Genomic DNA, 26,678 nt, shown 5'->3' with positions numbered 1-26,678 from the left:
ATAGGCACACAGGAATCAAGTATCACATCATGGGATTTTAAGCACCGACCGACCGACACTAAAAACGGATGCGAGGGAGACTACTTTCTTTGCTGCTACTAATAAAAAATATTACAAACCATATATCCGTGAAATAGCAGAAAAAATAAATAGCACTAAACATATATTTTGTTTTCAACGGTTTCATTTTGTACTAATCACGGATGTGTGGTTTGCCTCTATAGGCGAATTGCGCGCACTGGTATAGGATAAAATCCGTTTCGAATTACTTTTGTTTTCAAGCGTCGCTGATATCCAGAGGAACAAGGAATCCATGGGTTACAACAAAGCTACTATACTCTAGATCAGACGAGAAAGAGACTAAAAAGGCACGTGCTCAAAATATAGTGCGTATTACTGGAACATGCATAAGAAGCTAAGAAAATATTCTAATTGCCAAGTACGTCTGCAATCTCATTTAAGAGGCCAAGAATGACGGAGATGTGGGAGGCCACCAAGAACGTTCTATTCGATCTTTGACAATGGCCAAGCCTTCACCGACAGCGCACTGATCAATAGCAATAATTAACACTTATCGACTGGGACCGAGGGAAACAGTGTGTTTTGTGGTCCCGAGACGGTGATGTTTCCCGAGGCGAGGCCGAGGGACCACCGAAACACACTGCTTTCCCGAGGTTCAAGTCAATAAGTGTTTTGTTGCTATACCAAATGTCAAATAAAACAAAATAGTATTTGATTATTTCAATTCTTAAAACTTGGGAAAACTTATATTTCCGTGAAAGTCACTTCCGGTACAGTTATTTCCGGTCAACAACGTATCGTTGCCCTCTGAGATCAGTTGTCGGAGAAACATCAAATTTTGTTAACGTCCACGTGATATTCTCTAGTCCAATCAGAGTACGAGAAAAATGGACTTTGGCATTTGGTATGTAACAAATATATTTATTTTGCATCCATTGGCAAAAAAATATCCAAAGCCTTTCAACACAGTTGGTACAAGCCCATGTTTCTCACAGCGAACAACACATATCTCCAATTACACATGGTTTCTATTGATCTAGGATTCGTTTCTCACACCATAGCAAATCTATTATTCTATTATTCACCCATGTAAACATTACTGATCAACAAGGCAAGTCCATTAAAAATGGCGTCTCTACGAAAATGTTTTTTAGTCGTTTTTAATTGTTTCTAATTTAAAATGTTGCATTATAGTGGAATTTTTTTTTTCTTTCTTTCTTTTTTTTTTTTTTTTTTTTGATTATACTATTTTTCTGTTTCAGTATATATATATATATAATTACAGAACCCTTTGTATTGAACAAAACAAGCAATATATATTCGGTTTTTATAAAAGTTCGAAATTAAAACGCAGTTATCACGTCACTTTTGACAATTTCCTTGTGACAGGTCACAAAAAAGACTTTTCAATAAACATAGCCAGTAAAATGATTATTATTAATATAGCAGCTATCATATACATCAAAAATGTTTTATCTTCAAGTTGACAGGCAGCAGTTAAAGACGCTCAAGCTAAAGGTGGTCTCCATTCATAGTTCGTGAATGCTACAGGAATCGTTCGCTGTTGACAGAGTTGTTGGTACGTCTAAATTTTTCAGTTTTAATTTTTTTACGCTTTTAAAATTTTTATTTAAAATAATTTTTTGTTTTAAATTAATAATCAAATAAATTTTAACTAATAATTATAAAATATTTTTTTAAATTATTTAAAAAATTTTATTCTTAATTCAAATTTTTTACCTTTTTTTAAAAACAAATTACATTTAAATTTTTTAAATTAATAACGTTTAAATGTAGTGAAATTAATAGAAGGCAGCACTTGGTAAGCAATATATCTTTTTAAATGTCCTATTCAAGGATTTTTATTCATTTTAAGAAACACAAATGTTTATTCAGGATAAAAACAATACGCTGTAAAGAATCTCAATAGAAACTTTAGCCCAAAAAATCATTCTACATGATCGAGGAACCAGACTTCTCGATCAAAGTTTCATTTCTTGTAGGTTTTATACTTCTTTGAATAAGCGACTTAGAACTCTCTAGACTTGGAAAATCTGGGATATAAATATAAACTTATTTTTTTCAATTCATGAAAAAATGTCAAGAAATGTCATAAGCTCAACCACGTCTAATTTAGTAGTAATAAATTATGCGTTCGGTGTAATATAATGAAGTAGAGAGAATAAGAGAAAAATATCAAATGCCCTTGGCAGGATTCGAACCCACGTCTTCGGTATTCTAGTCCGATGTGTTAACCAACTCGAATCCTGCCAAGGGCATTTGATATTTTTCTCTTATCCTCACGTCTAATTTAGGAGCTTAAAGTCTTTTTTTTCCTCTCTTTTTTAATGAACAATTCTTTTCTAAATGTGCGTTGGGAGTTGTCAAAATGGTTTTGATCATTTGTCATAATTTAAATGCTTCGTGTCGACCTCTGATGTTAATGCGCAAACAGAAGAAGTTGGAGAAAAAATAAATATTGCTCTAATGGCAAAAACGGTGGATAAGAGACTGGATACTTAGAAGGTGGTCACCAAATATCCGGTACGTAATGATAATCACTATAAACCTCAAAGACTGGAATTATTTTTACGTCAAGATAAATTTTTCTTGGAAAATATCTGAGCTCCAGACGGGATTTGAACACGCAACCTCCTGTTTGCCTATCAAGTGCTCCAACTAATCTAGAAAATCATAGTCGTAAGCGATTTTTTTTTTCACGAGAAAAGTCTCAGCTATTTACAAAGCACAAACACACACACGAAAAAACCTTCTTATCCTCAAGTATGATGACGTTTATTTACACCTACACTTCCAGAATCATCCTTTTTGGATAGCTTTTAATTTTGTTATGCTAATTTTCACTATCGTCTTGGCATTCTCAAAAGAGTTTTAACACTGGAATATGACAATATATTTTGAAACGTTGTGGTAATACATTATATTTTTATATATTAAAGCGCGGTAGTTAAGGTATGAAACGTCATCAGGGTTTATCTCGAAGCTTGTAAGCATGAAATACTTCAAAATTTCTAGGGAGGAGCGCTTGATAAGCACCATGGTCCTTATTCGTTCATATCCTTAGAGTTTAGAGCCCACCGATATTTTTCGTGGGACTTTCTACAGGCTGTTACAAGTGTACTATGGTTATACACCGTTTGTCTTTTTGTTTATCCTGATTTGCGTCATTGAGAAAAATGTCAGCACGAAAGTGATTTTTAATGGCATGGCTGACAATAACCCATCATATCGGCTATATTTGTTTAGCTTAAATATACATTTAGATGATTATATCTGTATAATCATCACCGCCCATTCTCTCCTTTTATCAGTTTATGAAACACACCGGTGTAGAAGTCATTCGAAGGCGAAATCGGAAAATTGTGTCGAACAGCAACTTACAGCCTTGCTATCCTTTGGGTGCACATGACGTCACAGCCGCCATATTGGTTGGCGATGACGAAAGATTTCCACCTTATATTATTTATACCATCATTGATCAGTTTCTTTTGTTCACTGGCAGTCTTTCTCCTTCATATTCACCCAATTTCATTAAACAAAAGAATGTCCAGGTTGATATCTAGTTCAATCAACACCGTTTTAAAAAACTTTCCCAACGATGATATAGGGCGTTTATATACAGCATACCTCGGTAGATACGATATATATCAACCTTCATCCTCACCTCGTTCTCATATCTACCGAGGTAACGGTTTACAACCTTTACTACATCAACCGAAACGGCAGTCATGTATAGCTCACATTTCACATTGCACGTCCAAATCCCGAATAGACTTTTTTTTTCGATTTTGAAACAACCTCAGTGTGCTGATCCGAAAGCAAGGGCACAGCAAACTGTCAGCTGAACCTTTTTTAATGTCTTTTGGTTTAAATATAACCTTCTTTTAGTTTACACAAGCAGTAAATTGAAATTAATCGAACGACAGCCGACACTTAGAATCACAGGTAAACTAATAATTACGCGAGATTTGAATCGAGTGCCAAATATAACGGGTTCAGTGTGCTTGTGTCGTCCACTAATTAATCAGTTCATGTTAACATTCACTGCGTAGGTAATCTTAGTGTGTCGTAGCTTTGCCGAGTTTCATGCATCTTGAGAATACGAAGACTCAGGATTCAAAATAATAAACGATTCAAAACTCAAATTCCTTATATGGAATAATTCAATCAGAATTTGAATTGAATCCGTTATTATTTTGAATCCTGAGTCCTCGTATTCTCAGAAAGAGTAATAAATTTTCAATATTCAAATAATGAAACTATTAATGGCATTTAGGGAGTAAGCTTGAGCCGTTTTGACTGTAAGTTTTATATATGGAAGGAAAAAAAGTAATGACTCTCGTGACGTCACATGACTCATTAGCATACGACGAGGACAAGCCTTTATAACTTCAAGGCCCGTCACTCAAACTATTTTTTCTTGTGGTCATTAAACAGCTCACCTTATGTAGAATCCACGCCGAGAATGTTATCAGATGTGTCGTAGGAACTTTAAAAATAAACTAAAATAACAACAACAACAACAACAAAAAAAACAAACAAAAACAAAACACAAAAACAAAAAAAAAAAAAAACACTAAATACACTAAAATCAATACATGTATATAAGCAGCCTCCTAACCAGCACTAGCTACAATAACAACAAAAACAACAAAAACAACAGTCGCTGCAGAAGGCGACCTCCAAACTAACCAAAGTTATCTACATACAAAATGGGCGTAACTGGAATAAAATATGAAATTTATTTTCTATGTCACATATCAGTCTCGTGCCAAGCAATATGATATGTTAGCGTAAAGAGATGATGAAGCATATGTTCAGCAAAATTTCCGCGTTTCCTAGTAGCATATTTACGTTGACAAATTTCCATTAGAATTCAAATTTCAAAGGAAATGTAGAAAACAAAGAGAGTCAAACAGCTTCAATCGAAAAAGGATATCCAACTAACAAACTATTAGCACTGTATATATAAACTACACTCTATTCAAATTAACATAACTCGAGCTGAAATCACTGACGTTGCAGCAACCGCCTCTAATCTTCAGGTACTATCGTCACTGAGATAACGAGGTCGTGCCGCTCAATTCAACACCTTCGAAAGCGCAAGATACAGAAAATGCGTCCCTTAACGGTGAGTATTTGTACTCTGTATATTTATAAGGAAGTAGTTTCACTTACACTAGATTATATTTAAAGCCTAGTTTTGGTTGATTTCAAAAAGGAATTCTTTGCAGAAATAATGATTTTCATCGCATCGAATAATTTTCGGTTGTCATGACAAAAACAGTTCAGATCAGTTTTGCATCTTTCAAAAAAAGTTTATTCACATTTTTAAGATGAAATACTAGGATTTTTCTTTAACGAAAGCTAGGGTTAATTAGGGATTATTTTTGTTAAAGTTTATTGATAGAAAAACAAATTATCCGGAAAATAGGCAGTAAGAGTAAATTTTAAAAAAACCCGCAGAAATTATACAACAAAATTATAGAAAACGAATGTATTGAGAGAAAGTTTTAGTTTTAAATGTCCTTCCACGAATATTAATTTCTGAAATCTTAGATCTCACAACTGCTGAAATGTTATTTCCGAATTTTTGATTTCAAGATATTTTATGTCAACGGTACGCTATGCACGCTTTTTCCCCAACTTTGCCATCTGTTTTTGATCTGCTTTTTATTCTTTCTAAGAACAAAAAACCTTATTCTTATCGACGTTGTGAGTAGCTGATGCTCTTGAATTTTTATTTTTTGATTTTTGTGACCTCGTGTTTTTTATTTCTTTTTCTCGTTTTTTTTCTTTCTGTTCGTTTTCCTTTCTTTTTGTTTTTCTTTCTTTTTGTTTTTGTATTTTTCAGTTTTTTTTTCTTTCTTTCCTTTTTCTTTCCTTTTTTCTCTCTTTTCTTCTTTTTCCTCTTTTTGGGGGATGGACTGATGAAGTCAGTTATCCTACAAGATCAACTTTGCAAAATTCACTTGATTAAGTCCATGTTTCTATTTCCAATCGAATGTGTCACTCACTTGTAGACGTTTTCTTCCGTTTTTCACACATTCTCAACGATGAAAGCCTTTTATCCTAGAAAAAAGGTTATAGTATTTACTATTTACTATTCTCATAATTGTGCAAAGTTAAGCTGTAGGATTCCCACATTTAAGTATACTTTACAAGTATTCAAAGGAACTTGCACTAAACAGAAGTCAAGGTTTACAAAACTCGGTTAAGTATCTCTCTCCCTCACTCACTTTGTGTGTGTGTGTTTGGAGTGTTTTCTTGTTATCTCTGTCATTTTTCTTTCTTTTCTTTCTCTTTTTTCCCTTTGACCTTAAGCACACTTAATCTGTAATTTTAGCTCACATAAGGCTTTGCTGGCTTATGCTAGGGACTTAGATTCTAATTCTAAATAGCGTTTACCAGTGTTTTCATTGGATATATATTCTTGTGGGAATGAATTCGAATAAAGTTTACATTTGCCCGAACTGCAATCGTAGCTCACTGCAACTTGGCTCAAGTTAGGGACTTAATTCTAATTCTAAAATGATATCGCTTATAGGATATATTCTTGGGAGCGAATAAAGTTTACACTTGCCGTTCCTGATCATTCGAGTTGACCTTAGCTTTATATTAGCATTTGATCTCAGGCTCAGTTAACGAGAGAGCTTATCTTGAATGATCTACTAATAACGCTGTTAGCTATAGTTCACAACGACAAGGTGAACGTATAATGCTTATAATGTTAATGATAATAATGGTGATAATAATAATGATCATGGAGATAATAATAATAATAATGGTAATAGTAAATAGTAATAAAAATACTTTTGTTCAATAATCTATATCAATATAAATACATATACATATATAAAGAAAGAATAAAATAATGAAATAAAATAAAACTTCATCATTTTCATTTGAAGTCAGTCACTGACTTCAAAGTTTATGAATATAGCACAGAAGATGCGAATTCAGACCAAGCTTGAAATAAATACTGATTAGAAATATAAAATATAAATAATGAGGAATAAGAAATTTAAAAAAATTAATAAATACAAATATAAATACAATAAAATAAATACAAATAATAAAATAATAATTTAGTCGGCGCCATTGCTAGTTTTTTTGAAGTATCGCCAACATCGCAGCTGCTCCAATTCCTTAGCAACTGGTGAAATATAAATATTAAAAACATATAAAATATAAATATTGAAAAAATAGGACATGGGTGAAATAAAAATATATAAATATAAATAATAAAATAATGATTTAGTCGGCGCCTTTGCAGCTGCTTCAAATCTTTAGCAACCGGTGAAAACCATTTATACAAGCTAGTGATAAGCCGTAGTGTAAACTCACAAAGCGACATTGTTAGCCTATGTAAATCATTCATCTAACCATTAAGGCATTATACAAACGCAAGTTTACTTTACGGATATTGCAAAAAATAAGAAAAATTTTATCTCAAAAGGAAATTTGTCTCTTAATTAATTTTTTAATAAGTTTTTGTTTAGCTACGATTGATTTCAATCGACAGCGCGAGTTAGTAAGAGCTCAAAGATCCGGTCGTCGTTTTTTTAAAAGGTGATATGTAGATAACGGAGATACCCGGCTGTAAATCTTAGGATTTCGACTCGTTTGCCGCCGATAAATCTGGTAGTATGCGCATGCTCTCTTCAATACGTATTTTGAAAAATCTAAATATGTTAAGCTTGAGCTGGGCACGTTGTATCACAGGGTGGGACAAATACAACAGAGCAAGGTTCCGACTAGGTGAAAGCCCAAAGATGGAATTGGAATTTAGAAGTTGATTTTTGTAGATGAAGGAAAACCGGAGAACCTGGAGAAAAATCTCGAAGCACAGGAGAGAACCACACTCGCATACGACACCGAGCTCGGCTGGACTCGAACCCGTGTCGCATAGGCGAGAGGAGGCCCATTAGCAGAGTACGCCATCCCTGCTTTCCAATTATCCCTTATAGAGCACCATCTTTCCTAAGTAAAATATGCTTTCTTTCTCAAACCATTTTAATTTGCTACTGAAACCAACTTCATACATTTGAGGATATTTTTGGAAAGTATTTAAAAATTAAGCTGAACATTGTACATTGGCCTATAGATAATAATAAAGTCTACTTATTCCTAAATGAAACTCATTATTATGTCTTTCTCGAGCTCTTTTCTTTGTTCGTTTGTTTTATTTATGTGACATTTAGAAGATTCAGAACAAAACCACATTACAATCTCATCTCTTTGCGACAAAAAAGTGTTATATCATGAATGTTTATAAGTGTTTTTCACGAATGGGTAGTCTGTCGACACAATGACATTCGCAGGTGGTGACGAAGTCTTCTTGTATTATGCTATGAACATGGAGAATTTTAAAGATTGTCGATGCTCTGTCAACTAAACATTTCCGACTTGCGCTTTCTAAATAAGTATATTAACTCTACTAATGCATTAAAAGATAAACGTGAAGAGGCTTTAGTTGGTTTCCAATAGGCTGGATTTGGCTGCTGCTGTTAAAGTCGAGAGTTTCAGCTCTCGAACTCGCTATCATTTGTTCCTTTTGTGGGTAGACTTTTTTGCCGGTTCTCTACTGTATTTTGTATATCAAACATTGAGTGTCGTATTTCCCTGCGTCTGTTGCCTGCGAGGCAGACTCACGAGTTAGCATAGTCCCCGTATCCTTCCTCAATTTTCCAAATTTTTTTTTTTTTTTTACTTTCCTTATTTTCTTTTCTTTTCTTCTTCAAAAATGTTCATGTCGAATTCGTTATAAAACGAAGGCCTTTTTGTTTGCCGCTTTTCCGCACAATCTAAATATGGAATTGATCATACCATATATGGAGTGAGCTTTCTCTTTTCCAACTTCGACACTAACATATAATAGAGTAAAGCTTGATATGAAGGCTTTTCGCCGAGTACTTTATTGGTTATCTTCCCTACAAAAACGTCCACTATTTAAAATTCCATGATCCGGTTTGAACAAGCGCCACAGTTTTAACTTCTTTTTTAATAAAAATACACAGGTGATTATTGAAAATCTCGCGCGCTGATTGGTCGAGAAACTCACACTGTCACACGATAATCACCTCCAGCGATAATCCAAAATGGCGGCCAGCCGCTTTGTTACTGTTACCGGGGTAAAATGTCTCTTTTATTTATTTATTTCTTTTTTGTTGAAAGAATCACCTGTGTATTTATACTAAAACAATTACAGTATTTGCCTCAATATTGGAGAATATTTGCCTCGCCGCTCGTGGATATTCACTTTTTCAATGCAGTAATTGTTAAGTAATGAAATGGCTAAGTGTTAACCTTGGGGAAACCAAAATGAATAACCAGAGACCTAAACCGTGAATGTTCTAACGAACAGCAAGAACCAAATACGATAGACAGCATCAAGTCAGGACATGAAAACTATACTACATGAATTTACTATCCCTCGATCTCCGTAGCTGCCTTCTGATGGGACTTTGTTTTGCATATCCGAACGAACGCCTTAGAAAATGTAGATGTTGTATCGATCAATTTGTTTCATTTTGTTCCAAATAGAATTGCCCAAGAATCTAGTTTTTTTTCCAGTTAAACTCCCAGTTAAACTTTAAATGCCGTGGAAGTATTATAGAGAAGAATGGTCCTTTTGGTGTAATTTTGTTATTCCTTTTTATATAGTTAGATATTGCCGATTCTTCTCTTTCAGATCACGCATCTATGTTTGTTTGGTAGTGTATGTTTTCTGCCGATTGTCATAGCACAACTGGATCATTTCGACCAAAGCAGAATTTTAGGGCCAAGTAAGTATACTGACAATGAAAGCGTCATTTTACAACCACAATTCCAAATACAGCTAATGAGTTGGTGAATGCAATGTCTTGTTGCATGTTGCATGTTGCATGTTGCATGTTGCATGTTGCATGTTGCATGTTGCATGTTGCATGTTGCATGTTGCATGTTGCATGTTGCATGTTGCATGTTGCATGTTGCATGTTGCATTCTGCATTCTGCATGTTGCATGTTGCATTCTGCATGTTGTATGTTGCATATTGTATGTTGCATGTTGTATGTTGTTATAGTAAGTAAGACTGCCTTCAACATTAAATATTGCGTGCAATGTTGCCCCGTATGGGATGGGGTGTTTGTAAAATATATGTTTTTATGTATGCGCCCGTACTTTTTCTTTTGTCGTTCATATTCTTGATGTCCTTTCCTTCGTTATTCAGTTTCATAGATCGTTAGCTTATTTATTTGTTCACTTACTAGGATGTAAATGGAATTGTACCGATTACTGGGATAAAGAAATCCTTTGTAAGCTGATAAATAAAGAAGGTTGTCAGGAAATGATCGATCGTGGGGAACCGTGCTGCATAGTCCATTTGCCAATAGGAGGAATCAAGTGTCTTAACAAGTCGTCAAAAGATAATCAAAGTACGTCAATTTTGTGTGTGTGGTGGTGGTGGTGGTGGTGTTATAGACTGCGAGCTAAGTCCCTCTATTTCCCTTGGTCACTGTCCGTCTGTCTGTCCGTGTCGATTGGTCGAGGAAGATTGGTTACGAGTCAAAAGTCCCTGGGGAGGGGGCTCTAGTGGTGTCAGAGGTGGTGGTGGGGGGAAGGATGGGGGGGGGGGGAGGGGGTTGGGGTGTTTTTGTTTTGGGAATATTATACGCTTATCGTTTGAGGTTGAGCATGATATCGTAAATTATCAAGACCAAGTCCGTGTTATCCGCCGAAGCCATAGCCAGGCGAATAAATTAGCCGTGTTCTTGATAATTTACAATGTCGTGCGAAAACCGAATTCGGTAATCGTTTTATTCTAAGAATCAAGGACAGATAATCCCTGAGAATCTATATCATCCTCAAAACAACTGCAGACAATTGAGCATTATGCTATAAAGGCGCTGAAATACGAGACACAAAAACGTCCAACTTGTCGTGCAACATTGTTGCGGTGCAAGTTCGAAAACAATGTTGCTCGTTTTACATCCTATCTATCCAACTTGTCACGCAACAAAATTTTGTTTGCAAGTTGGGAAAACTTGTTGCGAAAAGTAGAACGTAGATCAACTTTCAACGTTTTTCATCACTCGTCCAACTTGTCACGCAACATTTTATGTGCAGAAGCGGCCGCCATCTTGAATGATGTAGCTTGTAGCCAATCACCAGAATATCACCGTGATAGTCCCAACTTGCAACATTAGATTTTGTTGCGTGACAAGTTGGATAGATAGGGTGTAAAACGAGCAACATTGTTTTCGAACTTGCACCACAACAATGTTGTTGCGCGACAAGTTGGACGCTTTTGTATCTCGTATTTCAGCGCCTTAAGTTCCTGTAAGTTCCCTCAAGCTCGCAGCAAAAATCGGAAAAAACGTTTGATATTTTTTTGAAAGCAGAATGGATTTGCGTGCGTACAGACTTTCTCCCTGAGAAACGTCAGCAAATATTTGAAAGCCATTTTGACCAACAACCTTGCATTGTTGCATATCAAACTTTCCCCCAAAACAACCTTTCAACCATCAACTCTATATCCACAAGGATAACCTTCTCTTATTTAGAAGATGTCTTTTTGGTGATTTTTCTTGCCACCATTATATAAAACTTTAAAATGTCGACAATATGATTAAAAACTTGCCGATATAAAAATATAGCGAAGAAACACTCGAAATTATCCACCATCTTGAATTTAGCTTAGAGACCTGCCCTTTGACAAAGAAAGCCCAAAACGCTTTAAAAGCACGGGGATTCGAAAAGCCAATATAAGTTTGACATGGTACTATTGTATTTCCGATGCAGTCCGCAAATGTCTGCGTCCATTTGAAAACGAAACCCAAGCTAAAGAAGGACATTGTCATCCGATGTATCATCCAATGGGAACCGAGGGCTCAGTATGCAAATCTTTTAGTGGCAAGATACTAAGCACTGTAGACGTGTTGACTGAATTCCAATGCATGGATCTTTGCATGAGAAACTGGAGGTATGTCTACAAAGAAATAACTATAGACCAGTTGCCAATGCAAGGGCGCCAGGACAGACGGATTGGGTTTTAGATGTATGACTGTACTATCCGTGCCAAGCAGCGCCGGCGTCACTTCGTTAGCGATTACTCTCCTTTAATAAATTAATCAAATTTACCTTCAGTGACGCCGGCGCTGCTTGGCACGGATAGTACAGCAGTAAATACTGAGAGCGTACGTACGGCTGATTCAAACCAGAAAGACCGTTGGGAGACGTGGTAAATATATTCATATCGTACGGCTGATTCAAACTAGAAAGAGGTACCGTTTGTTGGAAATTAGAATAACTGAAAGAATCACACATACATCTAAAACCCAATCCGTTTTTCCTGGCGCCCTTGGCCAATGTTTACCTTTTTACGAGATTCCTTTGCCTACCTTGGGAAGCATGGGTGGCGTAGCGGTGTGAGCGCTCGCCTCTCACCAATGCCAACCGAGTTCGAGTCCCGCCGTGCTCGGCGTTGTATGTGAGTAGAGTTGTTTGTTGGTTCTCTCCTGTGCTTCGAGGGTTTTCCGGGTTCTCCGGTTCTCCTCCCTCCGCAAAATCAACTCCTTAATTCCAATTCGATCATGGAAGGAGGGCCACAGGTTTGTTAGCCACTGGCTATTAAGTGCTACCCTCGTGAAAAAAATACTTTCTTTTTACCACTTGGATGCGCGCGCATGCCAAGCGCTAATACCTTCTCATAGTCCATTGAGTTTAACTGTCCATTTAGATGTATTTTCCTGAAAATTCACGTATTTTTAAGAAGTAATAATGAGCAGTCTTATAAAAATGATAAACAGCTCGTCGCTTGTTTTTCCTCCAGGAATGCGCACGCATCGTGTTTATAATTTGGTATGACGTAGCAATGCAAGACGCTTTTCACTTGAGTTTGGCGCGACAAAGTTCAGTGAAATGTGCAATGTTATCAAGGGCGAAGTCAAACGTATTCATTTCTAGGAAGGAAGCATAATACTGACGTACGGCAATAAAGCTTGGAAATCACGAAGGTGACGGTCTTTATCAGTAATGTTACGTTGTCCTCAGCAACTTGCACGTGCAAAAGTCATCGACAAAGTTCCATAACTAAAGCTCTCGGCCTCAACCGCAACCGTAGTACTTCTCGAACGACATCACGCATCCAATTATTTATATTTATTTATTTATTTTCTTATTCTGCCAAAACGACGGGTTCTAAGGAATAGACCTATCCCAAATTTGCTTAAGTGATCACTAAACAATGGTTTCAAGTCGAGGTTAGATTTGATGAACAAAAGAATCAAGTTCAGGCTCGACTTCAAACAATTGTTTCGCTGTCATCCAAGCGAATTCAGGAATGGTCTACTAAGCATAATTTTTTTGGAATAGACCCGTTTCGAATTCCAAATCACCGCTGTGTTCCTTGAATACAGACTCATTTGCACAGGGTTAGCCTCGTATCAGTGTTTAAATATTCACAAATACCAACGGTAAAGTAAAGAATGCACAACTTCAACAATACAAACACTTTGATACTCGACGGAACTTGACTGGAACACGTGAATATTCTGCACAAACTCGAGGCTAACCCTGTGCAAATGAGTCTGTAATCAAGAAACACAGCGGTAATTTGGAATTCGAAACGGTACTATTGTAAACAAATGGACTTTTCTCGAATGTTTCAACCTCTAGATGCGTGGCTTTCAACATTTATAAAAGTGAAGTCAAGTCGCGCCCATGTCAACTGCTAGAGTCTTACCATCCCTCATCAGAATGTAAGACGGAATACATTGGAAAGAAACTGGACCGAGAGGCATTTTACAAGGTACACACACCTATTTCAATAAGTGTTATCATTGCCAAAGGCGATAGGCCAAAAATGATAGGAGATTGGTCATTCCAATATCCAAGAATAGCTGGAATTGACCTTATTCACGCGGCAGCCATGTTGGATTGAACAATAGATTTCACCACGCGTAGCCTCAAATTCAAGCGCTTGAAAATTAATTTATGCGGGTGAAACAAAGGTTTTTTATTCTCATGAGAATAAACATGGCCACAGTGTGATAAAGGTCGATGACTTGTGTTTCTGCTTCTTATTCTCGTCAAGAACATGGACCTTAGTGTTGAGACTGATTCAATGTTCTTTGTGTCCAACGCAACCTTTGGCCTTGACGGCAACGTTCGATGAAGCAGGCGGTAATATTGTAAGCTAGTTTTAATATATCTTCAATGCAGTGATTCACAGGCATGCGTAAAGGAAGTCCTGCATTTGGAGATCAACATAATGACGTCGTACTCTCAGTGGTAGGGGTAGGGGGAGCATGAAACCTTGAAATCCTTCACTGGTTCTGTGGTATACGTCAATAGTGAGGTTCTCAAGTTCTACCCTGCGGTCCTCAGGCTCTAACTTTTTATTTATTTATTTTTTTGCAGGCTTATCTCAACCCTGGCTGTACTGTTCAAGAAGTAACCTGACACTTGAAATATTAACATATAAAACATGGGGGACGGGAGGGAGGAGAGAACAAATATCGCCACTCTCTCTACACAAAGTTTTACAACCTAAATGCTTTATTCATTTTATTCATGTTTCATCAAATAGACTAACTGTTTGCCTACCCCTACTTTCCCTCGCAGGGCGTATCTCTCTTTGCTTCGAGCCTTTCTCGTCTGTTTCTTTGACGGGCTATCTGTGGTGTGTGACCGAGGGAGACTGAGAGTGAGCTAGCGAGCAAGCGAAACATTCCCTGTCCTACTCTTCCCTCCTTTATCACACAGGAATCCCAATCACCCAAGAAAGAAAAATAAGAGGGCCGGGATGCCTGCGGAACGGGAAGCTACCCTATCCCAAAGATGCACTGCATTCTTTTTATTTTCCCTCCTTATTATTGATTTCTGGAAACTAAATTCCAATCCAAGCTATGAGTTAGCCGCGCACATAACTCAGATCAGCCCAGAGTTCAGGGTTCCTTCTGTGAGTTTGTAGCCATACAAGCATTCAATCAATCTGCCTAGAGGTTTTTCAACTTATTAATACATTAGTAAGTTTCATTTGAAGCTTTTTAAGTTGATCTAATACCTAGGCTATCATGAATTATTGGCAAAAAGAGCTCGTATGATTAAACTGTTACGTATTACAATTTTAAATTACTTATTTACCATACATTTTTGATTGATTTAATATTTTTTTGATTGACCGAATTACGAAACCCTGACAAGCCTAAACGTTGCAAAAGTCATGATAACATATCAAAACAGAAATGCTTATTCATGAGACACGTATGAACTGATGTCATAGCAGTGTTATATCATCTATCAATCAAAATAAAGTTACAAAGAAGAGGTATGACTATTCTAAATGCATGCATACATGTACTAAGTAACACAAGAAACTGTCTGTAGATAACGACTAGTTTGGACTGCGTCGGTGTTTTTTAGTTTGAATCAAATGTGTCGTAGTAGATGATTTTATCACCGTAACTACGAAAGATAATAGACTGACGTTTCGGACGTTAGTCCTTCGTCGGAGTCAATCAAGAAACTGTCTACATATTCTCAGTCTTTACATAGTTGTGATTTAGCTTTGTGAAAACCCCTTTAAATGCATAACTCCAGCTCAAACCGTAATACAATATCAGGGATAGTGGAAATAAGTACATATTCTTTCTCAACAGCATGTTTTAATTAGGTACAAGTGGTCATGACTTTGAATAAAAGCCCTAATTGATTTGCGGAAGTCGTTTTAGCTCACGCCTTTAACTTAATGACGTCAAAGGTCACCAAGATCTTCATATTCAAGCATCCTAGTTTGGCGGCTTGAAATTAGTCTCCCTCGCATCCGTTTTTAGAGAGACTAGCTTGAAACAAGCTTGAAATGAAATAAACAGTTTAAGTATTAATTTTGTCAGAAAAATGATTGCCAATAAAAAAACATTAATTATTGAATCGGAACCACTTTACATCATTGAACACCATATTGGCTTTCCTTTATAGCCGCTTTGTTTTAACAGGGATCCGGAAATACGTCAAAATGTACAGAACTGATGGGTAGACAATTTTAGTTGTGAATATTAACATATCAGTTGAATTCACAGGCGTTTTAGCAGTTAATCAAACAATATATATACTAGTCTTTTATCAGTCATGTTTCCTTATGAACCTGAGATGATTTTGCTGCAAAGGAAAGTTAAAATTACACTTCGCAACTTCCGGTGTGGTTCCACCAGACCGGAAATAGAATATCAAGCAAGATTCACTACCTTCTAAACTCTTCTTTCCTATCTCCAATTAAGTTTGTATTTCGAACAAGACAACCTGAGCAAAAAGAAAGAATTGTGATTCCAAAGAACTTTTTTCTTAGGTGAATTTAGAGCATACTGCGGAGCAAATTTCGAATCACGTCGAGCCAAGAACAACAGGAAGGGCGTATTCTGTCTGCAATCGAAAAGTCGATATATCAAATGCCTCTTCCGCTGATAACCGGTAAAAGAAGGAACTGGGAATTCTATTCTACATGTAATAAAATTATTTGTGAAAAACAATATCAGATAATGAAAATTTTATTTATTTTTTATTTAAGACGAGCCATCCATACATGTCTCCTTCATGTCTCCTTGCAGGGACGTACACCAGTTTACTTACAAAACCTTTTCTCCGACTACCATACTAAATACAACCTTCGAAATCATGATCATAAACTGTCAATACCTAAGCCACACACTGAATATCTAAAACGATCATTCAGCTATAGTGGGGCAAAATTGTGGAATGACCTACCGTTAAATATAAAAAAGGTCAAGTCAGTACGAAAATTTAAAACGGAAATTGATAGTTTGTACAGTAAGAAAAGTTGTAACTAAGGGCTCCACGGCAAACATGTAAAACAGTAACTAGCTTTTTAATCGTAAATCTTTACTTTTAAATATTTTTAGGCAATCGACTGATGTTTTTACCGTGGCAAAATAAAGAAGCTTCCTTCCTTTCCTTCCTTCCTTCACATTCACATGAAAACATTACCAATAAATAACTGATAATAATGGCTTTAAACATAAATTATTACTGTTACAAATTATGCTTTAACACGATTAATAAACTGCACTCCAAGCATATATATATATTTTCCCATTCTCATACCCTTTGATCATGATGTGTGCTCTCTCTATATATATATCCTACTGACATTACTCGCTCAAGTGATTATGCACTACAAAAACTTTTGAATCAAGTTGAATTTTACATGTTTTCAAACTTCATAATGCCTGCTCCCTTTCTTATCAAAGATATTTAATACTGATTGTAAATGAAATTAAGTTTAACGTAGGGGGTCTATGATGAAATCCATAATTATTAGCTATATAAATCTAACTGGTTTTAAACAAAAGTTATTCAGAAAACCGGAAATATGCTTCAAATTCAATTGACTGTTCCGGGACTGCGTCATTAATCTATTTATAGAATCATTTAACCACATGCTGATTTTTGTGACGTCGTTTATGTACAGTCAATATTGGGGGGACTACCCGACAAGCCCTTAACTCCAACCTTAGCTTATAAATATGGCTTTGTCCTAAGTTAGTGGATCAAATGTGTGAAGCTATAGAGGACACCGCACTTAGCGCTTAAGGTAAAGCTACAGTGAACCCAAAAAACAATGAAAGATTTGCATTTAAAAGCTAAAACATTATTAGGTAAGTGCTGAGTTGATTGTAGTCTGACTCTTGAATTGCGTTAAACTAGTTAACCACTAGCAAACACTTGATGTCGATCAACCACATCCTCTCACTGCTTACTGTTAGGAAGTCAGTTATTATGAGGTATTAACTAAACTTTAAACAAGTATGTATGTATGTATGTTGGTCTTATCACGACCAAACAAAACAAAAAAAAGACGACTCATCAAATTTCTTGACAAAAAGCTGCATTACCTCAAACAAAAAGCTATTCTTTCGGCTTAAAACGTTGGAAAAACGTTCTAAAACAACCTGTTTAACAGCATAGATAATTCCAAAAAAGCCGAAAAAGTGTATGCATTGTAATACTTTAAAGGATCAATAATTTGTAGGCAAGCCTTAAAAGGGCTTTTTCGAAAAAGTTTTGCTTTCCACTGCACGTAAATGTATCGTTTTCGAATGAAATACAATCTAGAGCAAAATAACTGAGATTTTCCTTATATAGTTCCAAATTAAATCCCTCAAACGTTAACCAAAAAACCTCATTTATTTTTCGGTTTTGATCAGTGTCGTTTAAAATTCTATTAAACTCTCGGCAACTACAAAAGGGATTTTTCCCACGGAAAAATTGCAGGTTACTTCTGGTCGTAAATATAGTTTTGAAAAACAATCTGTAAAAGTCAATTCGAAAGAGCCAGAATTATAGTTGGAAAACCAGTGGCAGTGTTGAAAATTCAAATAAGCTCTTATATATATGTTTTTTTTATTGACAACTCAATTGAAAATTTTAATATCTCTAGCTTTCAGTTTCGCTGAGCCCACATCGGCGCTGTAACGCGGCATGTAACGACCAGAGGTCATGGGCTCAAAAAAGATTTTGATACACTAGATTATCATGAATATAGGCAAATGAGCTCTAAATGAACCGCGTTTACATGTATCTGAGTTGTTTATAAAAAATGTAATTTTTCAAACCCATTTAACTCAGTGTTTAAACATAACTCGCCACATCACTTAGCCCACATCGGCGCTGTAACGGCATGTAACGAACAGAGGTCATAATCTAAAAAAAGGTTTTGATGAACCATTATCATGCATATAGGAAAAGGAGCTCTAAATTAACCACGTTTATCTGAGTTGTCTATAAAAAATGTAAACTTTCAACCCTATTTAACTCAGTTTAAACATAACTTGCCAAACAAACACTTAAAAGGTTTCAATATCATTATACTATTTCGTACGATTATTTGGCAATATGAGTATTATTTCAAATATAGTATATGGCTATTCCGTTTAGGATATTAAAAGAGGATTGTTCATAAAACGATTGAAGTATTACTTAATTATTTAAGAGATTTAGGGTATTCTTACTGTTGAAAAAAACAAAAAACAAAAAAACAAAAAACAGATTTAATTCTGCTACACATTAAAACTGAAAAAAACTGAACCTTATTTATGAAATCGCATTTCAAGTTATGAAGATTTGATACGTAAGTTTGTTGAAGTCATGAATAAACGGATAGTAGTAGTTGGGAATTTTCCCCGATAAAGATCAGTAATGGTTACCCGAAGCTTAAAATGAAAATATAAAATAAACGAATTAACAAATATATTTTCTGAAGAACGTCACCTTAAATAAAATAATAATAATAATTTAATTGTTATCTTATATATATCTCAAACTATTAACCATATCTGATTAACCAAAATTCCAGCTTATTTTTGGAAGCCAACTGAGCACGACCAAATAAATTCATAGTTAAAGGGTTTTTTTTCGTGACGTCTGAGAATCGAAACTAGGTACGGACGTCACGTAGGGTTGTTGAATCCGCGTTCTTGTGATAAAATTAGGACATTATAATTTCACTACATGATTAGGATTAAACGTTTATCACGGTTGGAAGCCATTCAGGTCTGAAGCACAGGCTAAAAATAAGAATATTGCAACTTCTATAAAAAAGAAAAATACCTCGATTCGGCATTCTTTGCAGGCGCCACGCAGTCCTTCGTAGGCTCTACTTTAAAAGCATATTCCGAATTTTACGCTCAGCTCAAATTGTTGGAATTTTTTCTCGGCAATATTCTACCTTTTTTCGCTTTTCTTCTTGTTGTTCTTCTTTTTCCTCTTTGATTTTTCTTTGTATTTGTAAAATGCTCTTTTAATGAGCTAATTATGCCCGCTAAATGACCTTTCTGATGCCTTCTAGTTTTATAGTAAGCGAATAAACTCTTTAAAACATTAGAGTGGAAAAAAGATAGCCCTGAACTCGAGATTTCCGGTTGATAAATAAAAGACATTCAATAATGTTGATTCGCCTTTTCGGCGCTAGCCGTCACGGAGTATAAATTGTTTTAGATTGTGTTACGGTCACCACAAAGTTCAGACATTGTTCTCGAATTTCCGTACAAATGTACTGACTCTAAATGAACTATTTACTTGGTTAATGTTTAGTTCGTTCTCTAAATACAAGTAAATAATCATTTTTCTAGCTTGATTGAAGCTTTTCCTACTGCTCTTAAGAGAGAGAACTAGCTAAAAACTAGTGTGAGCTGCGTCGGTGTTTCTAATGAAACAGTAATGATGAAAAGGTGAATTATACACCGTGAAAAGATGAAAAAACTTACTGACGTTTCGGACGCTAGTCCTTCTTCGTCAAGTAAAAGAGAGCTCTTAAGAGAGCTTAAGAGAGCTTACTGAAGAAATCCACCTAGATTTTCTCTTTAAAGTCAGTGAATTTGTATGGAAATCTGAGAACGATGTCCGAACTTTTTAGTGACCGTAACACAATCCAGGCTAGCGCCGAAAAGGTGAATTAGTTCGTCTTTTCTACCTTCTTTCTTCTTTTAATTTTCCTACTGTGGTATACCTGTGGTTCTCTTGAGACAGGGATCCCTAAAGGAACTTAAAGAGCTTACAAGTCAAGTGTTAACATACCGTCTTTTTCAATCTTTTTCAGGTTTCTTAATTGTAGTATCATGGCTAGGGACATATGTAAATGCTTGTCCTGTAGGGGACTACGAAGCCAAGTGTAGGAGTTGTGTCAACACTTTTGTGGATAATTTACGACAAGACCCTAAAATCAACTGCAGGTAAAACAAATGCCTAGCCATTAGTACCTCAATATTGCAGGGGTGTATATACAATAAAGCAATCTCGTACCCAGAGCCTGCGTTTCTTGTGGCCTGCGGCGAAGAACGAGGGCTCTGGCATAATCCATTTGAGACCAGGGTTTCTTGGACTTCCGGTACTGAACAGCGCATGTGTTCGAAGACTTGCCAAAAATTAAAAAATATTTTCCCAATTTCAAATTCTTACCATGACCCATACTTTGATTTTTACTTTGTTATTTTTTCTTTGATTTGAAATTTACTTTGATTATTTTGATCGGTTATATATCACTTTTCGAAAATTGCGCATGCGCCAAAATATGGATTATGCCAGAGCCCTCGTTCTTCGCCGCAGGCCAGAAGAAACGCAGGCTCTGGGTACAAGATTGACAATAGAGAAAAACGCATGCGCATGCGTGCCTTTCACTGGCACTCGTTCAAATAATCTCGTACACAGAGCTTTAGTTACTGCGCATGGTCGACGAAATAAAATATTTTATCTAATTTCCTCGAGCATGCACAGTAATGTTTTCCCATTTCAGACCACGTGTCATAAGATTCTTTGTTTAAGTTGTAGCCATTCATCAGTTCGTGTGTCTTCTCATGCGTGACTTTCAAACAAAAAAATGATACTCTAGGGAATGACACGTGGGCTGAAACGGCACAACATTACGTCCAAGCTAAAGAGGACTATTAAATTTGTATTTAAAATCATTTTCTCCAATTCCATTAGTACGAAATATGCTTCTCTCCGAGAATGCATTTCCTCAGAAAGGACCCGTTGCTTGGCAACCCCCGGCATCAGCACCAGTACAAAAGCCATGATCCGTCAAAGATCAACGGTATACACAGCAAGCGAGGAGTTCTTCTGTGTTGATGGGATGTTCAACTCAATGAAGCACTACAAGAGATCAGCCCTTCCAAAGTGCAAAGCCAAGTTCTTCAGGAAGGTGGCTAAGTGTCGAGTTAGGTTTAGAAAAAGATTCCTGAAAAACAGAGGAAGTAGTTCTTTATGTAGGTAAGGATCAAGATCACTCCTTGTCAAAGTCTCAGCCTTGATTTAAGAGTGCTCCTCTGGAATTGGCCCTTGTTAGGCCAGGGGTTGTTTCATATCCACATGAAATATGCGCGTTATAAATATATTATTATCATTATTAAGGGACCGATAAATTTGGAACCGACTTGTGAGGGTTAAGTTATCATATCCGTCTTATAATCTTAACATAATGATCGTTATTACTTTCTCCAAGGTATTTTTACAAGGCCAAGAAATGTATGATATCCGCATTGACAAAACACTGCAAAAACTCTAAATTTTTGCCCCATCTGGTGTCGACCTACAAGCAGGCCTACAATCCTTACTGCAGGAACAAACAAGACCCTTTAAAGAAACAAATAAGTAAGAGGAATTAAAATAATCTTTGAATTTTATATGGTGTTTTGGGTCATCGCCTTCTCGTTGTGTTAGCGAACATCTCATTTTGATTCGCATTGGTGAGGGGGAGGAAAATACTGGGGAATAGGAGATAAGTCAAAAAAAAAAAGAGAGAGAAGAGAGAAGAGAGAAGAGCAGAGCAGAGCAGAGCAGAGCAGAGCAGAGCAGAGCAGAGCAGAGCAGAGCAGAGCAGAGCAGAGCAGAAACGTAACGTAACTAAAGGAAGAAAAGAAAAACATCAAAGAATTAACTACGATCATTATACTTTTACGTGTCAGCAAATAGCATACTAACAACCTGGTTATGTCTCCATCTAGGATCGTCGGGTCAATTTGGTAGATGCAGCCAAAGACGCTATGTCATCAATTCAAGAGAGTGCATAAAGGATTTTATGCATAGTTTACAAAGGAATGGGGGGACGAGATGCAGGTAGGACGATAGTGACGCATGGTATATGAAGTTCTAATACATCCATTATAAACTAAAGACTCTCACTAGAAAAGGTTTACCCTCGGGCCTTCTCTGAGTTTGATAAACAAGACATAAACATAAATGACAACATATAGACCCCTTGCATTGATTGCCTATAGAGAAATAGTTCTGGGGACAAAACAATAGGCCGTCTTTTCTCATGCAAAAATAATAATAATGATAAATGAATTAAAAATAAATAAATAAAAAATCTATGGTTTTGTCCCCCAATACAAATCAATCCTCTCGGGACTAGATGGGATATGTGACGCAATATTTTCCGTGTGGCAAACAATGGAATTGCTGGTTTTCAATAATTCCCAAGAGAATGAAATAATGAAATAACAAAAGACATTGCGGCCATGTTGGCGGTTCAATGAATACCCCATTGGCCACTTGTATACACACGGTCCTCCAGGCTAGTCCCTAGAAAAGAATGAAACCTTTATTCAAAAAAGTGTGAGAGGTAATCAATGCTATATATTAACGATGAAATGTTCCCTCAGGGCAACAGTGGACGCCGTGCTACTTCCTTGTACCTCTAGCAGAATGAAACGTTGTTTGAAAGGGACAAGAGATGCCAAGACGCTAGACAAGAACATCAAACAAGGGTTAGAAGCCCAGAAAATACATATATACAACCAATACTGCGAGGGTGGATTTCTCGAGACTTTGCCTCTCTCAAGGGATCAGTGTTCTGAAGAATACTTCGAGACGTTACAAAGAAGATGTTATGCAAAGTTCATAACGAAGTACAGAGAGAACAAGGCTAATCCTTTATTATGCCAGTAAGTCACATCTCGATATAAGATTTTGGGGGGTGGAAATTGACCCTTTCAGTTCGGGCGTACGTTTTCCCATTTTGGACCATGTGTCATTCCCTATAATGTTCCTTCATTGTTTAACAGTCATTCCATCTATTCATCCTACTATTCATCCATCCATCCCCATCCATCCATTTATCCAACCATCCATACACCCACCCATGCATCCATCCAACCATCCTTTCATCTATCTATCCATCCCTCCCTCCTCCTCCCTCCCTCCTCCCACCACCCTCCTTATTCCTCCCTCCCTCTATCCTCCCTCCCTCCATCCTACCTCCCTCCATTCATCCTCCATACCATCCATCCCTCCCTCCATCCATCCATCCATCCATCCTCCCTCCCTCCCTCCTCCCTCCCTCCATCCATTCATCCATCCATCAACCGAAATTTGAAAACTTTTGTATTTTCATCAGACTTCTTTTGCTTCGTTACAGGGATTACGCAGAGGTTAAAAGTTGTGCGAGAAACTTGACCATATCTCACTGCACCCTGGATGATAGCATGCAGGATGCAGTTCGATTCTTATACGGGGATTTCAACCCCTTCTGTCACAATGGCAAAGACCCGGAGAAACCATCCGATACACGAGGTACGCACGACAAGCAAACGACATCTTCTGAGAGCAGAGCTTGTACATCTCGTACATTGAATCTTACAATTTTAGTTTCTGTGTTTTTATCGACTTTGCTGCTACGATAACACATTCGAATAATTTAGGTTTAAGGTCAGATCCAGGGGGGTGAGATACTAAGAAATGGGACCTGGGTAAAAGGGAGGGTGCAGTATAGACACTAAACTCTGTAAAAGTGTCTATTGTTAGAGCGCATACCATACATCCGTGAAAAACTTTGTAAGATCTTCGCACAAATTGCACAAATTTGCACAAATTAGTAAGTTCAGTGGACCTAAGTAGACCGTAGACTTACAAAACTCTATCATACTGCAAAAACATATATGTATATATAGGGATAACTATAGTATGTATATCCCTTGGATCTGGTATGTATATCCCTTAACCACAATAGACTCAGATAAAATTTCTAAATTATTAATCCTTAGGTACATTCCACACCCCCTTTAGAGGCTTTGCACCACCACGTGATGGCAGCCATGACAGGAGGCAGGAACAATTGAGTCTGGTCTGATTTACACGAAAAAGAATTCATTTTCCCAGGAGGAAAAGGCCCAATATTGTTGCGCCTCCTGTCAAGTTGGTACCAAGCCTCTATTCTAATTTTACCATTTACGTTTGTTAAAACTATACTGCGAACACTTTTAACTAGCATATAAACGTTTCGCAAGTTGTCTTATCCTCCTCCGCACGCATCTCCTTGCCTCTTTTTTGCTGCTTGGACTTCCTGTGTTCCCTACTCCTCCTCCTCTCTCGTTTCTAGTTTTCTTCTGCCATAAAAGTTAACACGGGGATTTTAAGAGAGAATATATGGGGTACCCATCGGAGGAGGCTAAGTTGTTTCAGAGTCGTATGACTTCTGCTAAGTTTATTAGAACACAATTGCAAATTGGTGTATTGAATGTCTGGGCCGGTAGACGAGACTTTTGCAAAGTTTCAACGGTGTGATTAACGTGACGGCAGCCATGTTAAAATTGCATGTTTGGGAGAACGTCTCAAACGTAAAGTCCAGGATGGAGAATATTGTATTTGACTGTGAAACGCCAAATGTAGTACCCAATAGCGCCTACGAAATCGATGATATACTTTGAACCAATCGTAGCGCTCGGAAAAAACAAAACAACAACAAAAAAAAAACAACAACAAAAAAAAGGTTACGAATCAAAATGCTGGGACGCAGTACCGTCACGTTCATGGTACGTTTTTCACAGTCATCCCAAATTTGCTCCGGCTGTGCCTGGCGTACAGAATTCTGTTCAAAGAGTCACAAAACTAAGGCTATGCCTTGATATTTATAAGTCGTTTAGATAGTTATACTAGATATTTTTATTTCATAATTTTTAGGTTTTTTAGCATCCAAAGTCTCACCAAACTGACTGGATAATTGAAAAGATAAACGACATTTTTGGCGTTTGTGAGTAAGAAGTCAGTTTTAGACAGGCGTTGTTGCGGAACGCAACGAAGTTTGGTTTAAAAAAAACCTTTTGTGTTTATTCCTCGCGCCAGGTTTGCGCAATAGTCCATTTTCTATTTCCAAATTACTGCCGTGTTTCTTGATTACAGACTCATTTACTCAGGGTTAGCCTTGAATCAGTCTTTGAATATTCACAAATACCAACGGTAAAGTATTCACAAACACTCTAAAATTTCATGGACCTTCACTGGAATACATGGATATTCTGCACAAAGTCAAGGTAAACCCTGAGCAACAGAAAACTCGAAACTGGAGTAAAGATTAAATCCACGTACTGTTTCCCTTTCCAGACCATGTGCCATTCGTCTCATTGTTTAACGGTTGCGCATGAGAAGAAACATGTATATGGATACAACTCAAACAAAAAATCTTAATATCAAGAATGACAAGTGGTTTGAAATGGGAAATCAACACGCCCAAGTAGAATTGGTCTACTATCCTCATAACATATAGCTAAAACATAACATATTTGTACATATTTTATATTACATAGGCATACATAGTTGGAAAATATATTTACCAGTAAAACATAAGTAGCTCATATAAAGCAGATAATTTAATAGTACTAATATATATAAATAGATGTCATGTCATGTAATGTAACCCAACTTGAAAGTTGTTAAAGATAAAATAAAGTTGTGGTTTTAGTAAAGAAAGAAGTGATTGACTTAAAATATTATTGCACCAAGGTATCCCAGTCTCACTTATAAGTGAACCGTTGTCAATAGAGCTTTGCATGATCACTTGATCTCCGCTTCGATTTTTGGCTGTACCCCCATGTAGTTATCTAGAAAACGTGATCTACACCAAAATCCTTCGAACCCCCCCTCCCTCCAATAACTGTAAATGCTGCCGTGCCCTGCAAATGTATACTGACAACAGTTTTGAATACTCTTACTTGGTTATGCAGTGTTTTCTCTAAGATATTGCTCTGATAAAGTTTGTTTATAAGGTACTATGATCCCCTACACCCTTTCTTCCTTCCTACGGCAACTGTTCCCGTTCACATACTTTAAATAAGTGGCCCTGTTGTGCGTATACACCCAATAC

General features: G+C 36.7%; 2 protein-coding genes and 1 long non-coding RNA gene across 4 annotated transcripts in view; 2 read left to right on the top strand and 1 right to left on the bottom strand.

Moving 5' to 3' along the window:
- The first annotated feature begins 1,500 nt into the window (after nt 1-1,500).
- Nucleotides 1,501-15,745, top strand: LOC116301628 (uncharacterized). The gene is made up of 7 exons (XM_089035423.1): nt 1,501-1,600; nt 5,088-5,173; nt 9,737-9,830; nt 10,297-10,461; nt 11,828-12,008; nt 13,703-13,835; nt 14,447-15,745. The coding sequence occupies exons 1-7, from the start codon at nt 1,564-1,566 to the stop codon at nt 14,486-14,488; spliced, it is 738 nt and encodes a 245-aa protein (XP_088891549.1). The 5' UTR covers nt 1,501-1,563; the 3' UTR covers nt 14,489-15,745.
- Nucleotides 15,746-17,513: 1,768 nt separating this feature from the next.
- On the top strand, nt 17,514-26,419 carry LOC116301627 (uncharacterized). Of its 2 annotated transcripts, XM_031710714.2 has the most exons (8): nt 17,514-17,700; nt 20,640-20,772; nt 21,524-21,808; nt 22,041-22,189; nt 22,543-22,654; nt 23,203-23,484; nt 23,958-24,112; nt 25,499-26,419. In XM_031710714.2, exons 1-8 carry the CDS (start codon nt 17,664-17,666, stop codon nt 25,528-25,530), a joined length of 1,185 nt encoding a protein of 394 aa, XP_031566574.2. In that variant the 5' UTR covers nt 17,514-17,663; the 3' UTR covers nt 25,531-26,419. The 2 variants fall into 2 exon arrangements, with proteins under 2 accessions (XP_031566574.2, XP_031566573.2); XM_031710713.2 differs by lacking the exon at nt 25,499-26,419 and having other exon boundaries at nt 23,958-24,819.
- Nucleotides 21,711-26,678, bottom strand: part of LOC148908773 (uncharacterized) — a 24,078-nt gene continuing 19,110 nt past the window's right edge. The window contains exon 3 of the long non-coding RNA XR_016120745.1: nt 21,711-21,776. This is a non-coding gene — a long non-coding RNA (uncharacterized LOC148908773). The remainder of the gene's footprint in view (nt 21,777-26,678) is intronic.

Source organism: Actinia tenebrosa, unplaced genomic scaffold (genome assembly GCF_029948245.1).
Source record: "Actinia tenebrosa isolate PJP-AT-01 unplaced genomic scaffold, QUT_ActTen_1.0 PGA_scaffold3__52_contigs__length_22856419, whole genome shotgun sequence".
Classification (NCBI taxonomy): Eukaryota; Metazoa; Cnidaria; class Anthozoa; order Actiniaria; family Actiniidae; genus Actinia; species Actinia tenebrosa.
This window is presented reverse-complemented; position numbering and strand designations above follow the sequence as displayed.